This window comes from Alligator sinensis, unplaced genomic scaffold, assembly GCF_000455745.1.
Source record: "Alligator sinensis unplaced genomic scaffold, ASM45574v1 scaffold436_1, whole genome shotgun sequence".
NCBI lineage: Eukaryota > Metazoa > Chordata > Crocodylia > Alligatoridae > Alligator > Alligator sinensis.
Genome location: NW_005842172.1, coordinates 1,083,990 through 1,090,710, shown reverse-complemented (window position 1 = coordinate 1,090,710; position 6,721 = coordinate 1,083,990). Strand labels below are relative to the sequence as shown.

The following is a 6,721-nucleotide window of genomic DNA, read 5'->3' as shown; positions in this document are numbered from 1 at the left end:
TCTTTCCTGGTGGCACTTTCAGGATTGGACCCTGGGCTGAACAGGCCATATTGCTTCTGGCCTGCTGTGCATTATCTTATTTATTTATTTATTTCATTGCACAGTAACATTACCTGTGGTACAGATTTAGCTAAATTTATATTACTATTATTTGAAACATAGTATAACCACAAATAAATACTTCGGAAACAAAGAGGGAGAGAGGGAAGGCTGAATATTCAGCTCTACTAGTATTTGACTGTTTACCAGGATTAATTCTATAGGCTTTTATTTTTTTTCAAGAAGAGGGGGTGAGGGAAAGGAATTTAAAAACAACATCCATACTATAACTAAGGCACTAGATAGCAAAGTCCAAGTGCAACACATCAGATTCTGTAGTAATCTGTGGACTTTGAATTTCAATAAGCACTGGTACACCAAAAGGCATTAGTGTCTGTTCTGCTGTGTCCATATTCATTTTCAGACCTTTTGTAATGTGTGGCTTTGGATAGTGCCTGTAAAGAAATATTTTAGGCAACTTAAACACCACCTTGCTCCCTCCCTTTCTCTTTCCCCACACCCCAAGGAATTTCTCATGATGCTGTCTTGTTTTCAGAGCTGATTTGAACTGATTTTTCTTGGAATTAATATATATTTGCAACCGTATGCAACAAAGCTGAATCATCTATTTTAAACTGAAAAAATGCTGCAAAATTGAAAATCTAGGAGGAAGGCAGAGGGGCTGGGGACTGATCATGGAGTATATAGATGCAGATAAGAGAGGCACTTGGGCAAAGCCTTTTGAACAATTTTGAAAAGTGTCCATTTCTCAAGATGTGCTCTGCTGTGCACTCCAAAGGCCTAATCCAAACCCCACTGACACCTGTGGAATTTTGGTCAGGCCCCTAGTGCATTTATCCTAGCATAACTGGATTTGATTATTATGTTTGGTATGCAGTTTACTGACATCATTAACTTTGCGTGAAATAAAAATATATGTTTTTTACCTTTGCAAAAGAATTAGTTAACTTGCGCACTTTAGCATTGTTTGTTTAATTCTGTTCAAAGAAATATGGCTATGACTTTTTCTAGTGGGGAAAATGTTTTATTTTCATTCTTATATAACTTAAAGTGAAGACATTTTGTCTACTTTTCCCAAACTGCTTCTTGTTCAGAAAAAGAATAATGAAGGCAAATTGTAGTACCAAAGAAGAATATTTTGGAAAAATAGTATGTGAAACAGGGTGCTATTACAGAAAATGTTTTGCAACATTAGTTATAGCTGTTGCTATCAGCCTGGTTGCAACAGCAAATACGATGGGAAAAGTAAGTGAGGAATGATGAAACTTTGTCATACTATTTCCCTAACTCCATTTCTTTTATTTTCTTAGCAGGGAATAAAAAACCAAGAATCAAGCCTAAAAGTAAAGTCATGAGGAAAATGATGAGAAAACTACAGAAAAATCCCTCGTGAATCTAACCTAAACCTGAAAAATCCCGAATGCACTATTTTGATATAATTTTCCTCTTTTGTAATAACATGTACAGTTTTATATACCAAAAACTAGTTCTGTCTTTCAGAACTTTTTTTTTTTTTAACATCAGATACAGGTTTGTTTGGTTTTTTTAGACAACTGGCAATGTGAATTGGTTTGAGTATGGTTTTTCTTCTGTTGTATTGTATCTGCAGTACTACTTTGCTAAAGACCAGATATTTACATTTCCATAATTCTATGGGAAAATGTTACTACTGTGTTGGGAGAATAGTCCAGATGTTACAAATCTATAAGCTTTGAAATATCCATGATCTCTTTGTTCTGACTAAGGGGAGAACAAAGCAAGATCCCTCCCCGTAATGTGAAATATATCTTTTTACTGAACTGAAAAATAACTGAATCATCCAAGATTGTCTTCAAACAGTTATAGTACTATTGCTGCACATACTTTTGTTATTCTCATGTAAACTAGTCCTCCCTTATAGGGAGCAGTACTGTTGATGTTCCAGGCTTTGATGCACTTTGGTAATACTGAAGTTAAAATAAACTGGTATATGACTTATCCTGCAAAAAATGGGAGTAGGGTCACTTTGACATTTGTCTTTTTTTAAGAAAGCAATTAATATTTAAATGTTTGAAATGAAAATGTAGCGATTGCGTTTTTGCCTGACAGCTGATACTGCTGCAAAATTATGGTCCAGATCTTCAGGTGGCATAACTTACAATATTTCCATAGTAATTGAAAGAGCTATATTAATTTACACCAGCTGACGATCTAGATTTTCATGTTTACAGAGGAGACTATTAAAGCCTCTAAATGTGGTAGTTTCAGCAAGGTCTCCTGTAATCCCTGTCCTTAATCACGACTGTAATCTTTACATAAAATTGTGCCTTGGGCCATTTAATTGTTTTGTTTTGTTTTTTTAAGTGTCATGCACTTAGCTCATGTAAATTCATATGAACACTAATAAAATGTTTTTGAAAATGAGAACTGTTTTTGTCTCATAATGGTAGTAAGTATCCCTGAAATAGATGTATAAATGTATTTGTGTAACAAATATACCCTCAGGTGTTTCTCTGCATTGATCCCTGGTTCTTGATCTAAAAATATTTCATTGACAGTGGTTACGCTCCCTGTCCCTGTGGAATGCGATCATCAACTTCAATACAGATAACGCTGCAATACAGATAAATATTTACAACTTTTCTAATATTGGGTTAATATTAGAATATAAGAAATGTCCCATCTAACCCATTTTCCTGTCTGACACAGTGGCAGTGTTGGTTCGGGGAGGGGAGGGGGTGGTGAATGGGGCCTGTCTAGTTTCATCTGGGGTTATTAATGTCCTGGTTGCTGTTGTCCTCAGGTGATATTGAAGTGTTGTCAGTGTTGAAGTAGGAACTGCAGTGCTAGCAAAGTCCCTGCCAAGAGATCCCAACGCTAATCTTGTCTTAAAGAACAGCCACAGGCTCAGTTCAGTGGCAAAGATTCAGCCAGGTTTATGGTTTACAAGCACAGCCCAAACATGCTTTGGCCTAGCAGGTACATCAGATGAGGAGTTAAGGCATTTGTATCTGTGACAAGGTAGTTGGCACAACAACATGAAACTTCTCCAGGCTGCTACAAAATTTCCCGGCTTTCCAGGTCTCTTTTTATACAATGATGAGAACGAATTACATATTGCATTCCATCTGTAACTTGAACATCTCAAACTCCTGTACCATGGGCTTGCTTCACATTCTGACCTGGGTGTTCCTATTCCAGCCTTATCCTGGTACCGAACTATCCTACCTTGTACTATCATTTCTCCCACCCATCTTTTGGCATGTGAGCCTGCCAAGTTTTGTTTATGTGAGGAGCAGATTCATCAGTCAGGTTTGCTGGTGAGGCTTACTCTGGTCAAGGATTTAGCAAAGCCTTTGTTTGTGTGAGCAGCATATATTGATCAATGCTCCAGTGAGGCCTACATCTACAATCTTCCACCACCTGCTCCTCTCCCATTGCAGCATCCAGCATTCAGAGAGGTGGATCAAGTGCACGTACTTGTTCTTTGAGAAGACAGACTGAACAAAAGTATTTTTCAGAATTATGGCTGCACAGAGCAGGAACAGAGCCTAATCTTCAGATTACTCACGTCATTTTCTATTTGGGCAAAAGCTACTATTTTAACCATTTTATAGCTGAACTATCAGCGGCTCTGAGCTGCTCAGCCAAAAGCTGACACTGGCTGTTGCTGAAGACTGGACTTCATGGGCAGATCAAGTATTTTGAAAAAAGAGCTAAAAATCTTTAAGGTTGTAAAATAAGAGAGACACCAAGAATAGCTAACAGACAGCAAAATTGCCCAGTAAAGCATAGCTTGATTAGTAGAATATTAAGAGCATTAGAAAGGAGAGAGTGAAACTCTAGAGTGAAGAGGAACCAGGTAGATTATAATGAGCCATGAACTCAATTGATTCTCTCAGCACTGCCTGAATAGAAATGTCACTGCTGCTGCCATGCCATTGGTTTTAAACTTTGGGTGGAGCAGAAATCAAAATGAGGTGCAACTTCTCCACTCTACCCCTCCTTGGATCTACTCCTACTAGACTGCACCACTCCCTCATGCAGCTGAGGGAGGCAAGAGAAGGAAAAGAAGCAGCAGACATCTTACAGCATCCCTGTGTTTATATTGTGGGCAGAAAAATTAGCTTCCCCAATAGACAGACAAGGTTCCTTGGGTGAATTTGATATCTTTTATTAGACCAACCCAAATGGTTGGAGAATAGTTATTAAGCAAGCTTTCGGGTTCAAAAACCCTTCGTCAGGCTAAGGAAGGTTGGTCTAATAAAATATATCAAATTCACCCAAGGAACCTTGTCTGCCTATGTCCTTAGACCAACACGGCTACAACCTAAACCCCTTCCCCAATAGACACACCCTAGTTTTGGAAGGCAAATTTTTCAAGAAATGTGTGTGTGTGTGTGTGTGTGTGTGTGTGGGTGGTATGTGGGCATTTATGGTAGTTTTGTATTAAAACATAGATTCGCTTAATAAAGAGACCAACTATCATCTTAACACAGAGCTTGGATGTGCTTCTATTCTCACATATGCTAGTCTGAGTCAGGAGTTACTGTCCCAAGTCACTAGAGCTACACCAGTACAAAAGGAAAATAGGGCCTTCTGGTTCTCAAAAAATCTTACCTTCTGTTCTTGACTGCATGGAACACAGGACTTCACTGCAAATTAGATAATATCCAAAAGGCATCTAGAGTACTAGTGTAAATGGAAAAGTAAAACTTAGAGGGGAATCATGAAGGAGTCTTCAGTCATTTACTGCTTCCTTGCTTCCATCAGGAGTGGATTTTATAGGAAGAGCTGATAGGGATCAGTGCAAATAAACATACCAGGACATGAAGAATATCAAACCATATGGGTTTTTTCTATATGCAGATAGAAATTATTTCAGTACATGTGCTTTGTCTACCTCTCATTGGAATCCAGGGAAGACTCCCACTGGCTTTCACAGCTCCTGGTATTCTGGCATGCCATCCTGTGCCCATAGAAGACTGACAAATAATAACTATTAGCGCTGCTGGCATTATCATACTTCCACTCCAGCTTTAAAAATAGTGGAGTAGCTCTTTCTTGGAGCCCTTTTTTATTAGTTCATTTTGTTATAAGTAAAACTTCAGATTTTTCTTTGTTGAAAACAAGAATGACAAAGGGAAGCTTGGTTCTGGTTCAATAATGAGGCATATTTTCATACTTTAATCTCTCTTTTTTTACAGTTTTTTCTGGCTATTAGTAATATATAGTCTCTTTTCTTATAACACCTACACAAAGAAATATATCTCAGTGAGGAAGGAGTTCATATACTTTTATGTCTTATATATGTGTTATTAAGGCATTTCATACCTTAGGCCTTTAAAGTTTTAATGTTGCATGACACTAATGGAAAAGATTTTGCAGCCTTACTCACTATGATTAATATCTTACTTCCTAACAAGTTTCACTGAGTTCAGTACATGTTATTCAATCTGACTGGTGACCTTTATTGGGATTACTAGTATCAGAAGACTTTGGCTGTTTTTTAATATATTCATTTCCTACATCAATTTAAATTTGGGACCCATTTAAAATAGTCCATTTTACTGTGTTCACGTAAAACAGACCCTACTTCCTAATTTATAGTTTAAAGCCCTTTACACAAAAAAATGTTCAGTCTAATAAAGTAAATTTGGGAGGACATTGTTTTTGTCAGTGCTCATTTTAAAATTAGCATAAATCCTGCTGATAATTTTTCTAAAAAAGGCTCAAAAGGGGATCATTTTACTCAGTCACATTAAAGACAATGTTTTATTACACATAAAATGATCTTTAACTTGTCTGACTGATTTCTCATTTAATGATTAGTGTAAACATGCAATCAAGAATGTTCACTACTTTTTCATTAAGTCACTACTTATGATTGCAACCTAATATCTAAAACAGCAGAATTAAGCACTCCAGGTTTACATAATTTTTAAAATGTCATTCCTATTCATTAGGTTTTGAATCCTGTGACTTAAAAAAAATCCAGTAATTAATTTAATTAGCAGATGACAGATATTACTTTAGAAGACCAACATACATTGAAAATGAAGGATCATTTCAGCACAGAAAGTATTCCTGTGCTAATTGCCACCAGTGAAGATAATGTAAAGGTTTATGGAAGGATAATTAGCCAAATCTGTTTTTAATGTCACTAATTTATATCTGTAAAAACTCCATTGATAGCTCTACAACAGAACCATTCCATATTTATTTTATCATAACTGTGTTGAATTCAGCTTGCTATATAGAACAGGTTCTTATCAATATCTAAAACATACACATCTTCCACCACTGTCCTTGATTTTAAAGCACAGGGCCAAATGTTCCATTGCTATTAATGGACATAGACTTTATCCATTTCAAATCAACAGAATATTTGGTCCATCATGCTAAATTAATGCTCTGTGATCTGTATGTAAATTGTTGAGCAGTTCTCCCCAATCCTCAGCTGGTGCAAATGAATGGAGTGATGTGATTTACAGCATCTGAAAGGTGCACTACACAAGTAGACTAAAAGGATGATAATTTTACTCAAATCACTGAATTCTGAGAAATTCCTCAATTTAAGGCACCATATTGCATTCCTCAGGGAAATTACCACTAAAATCAAAGTAGAGTGGACGTTTTGTTTATATATCAGTGTAATATTAGTCCCATTAGTGGAGAAAAT

The 6,721-nt window shown here is 36.6% G+C and overlaps 1 protein-coding gene across 1 annotated transcript in view; it reads left to right on the top strand.

Moving 5' to 3' along the window:
- The window catches only part of TFPI2 (tissue factor pathway inhibitor 2), a 24,834-nt gene extending 22,371 nt beyond the window's left edge, over positions 1–2,463 (top strand). The window contains exon 8 of the mRNA XM_025206799.1: positions 1,371–2,463. Within this exon, the coding sequence (XP_025062584.1) occupies positions 1,371–1,453 (83 nt within the window). The 3' untranslated portion in view covers positions 1,454–2,463. The remainder of the gene's footprint in view (positions 1–1,370) is intronic.
- The last annotated feature ends 4,258 nt before the right edge of the window (positions 2,464–6,721 follow it).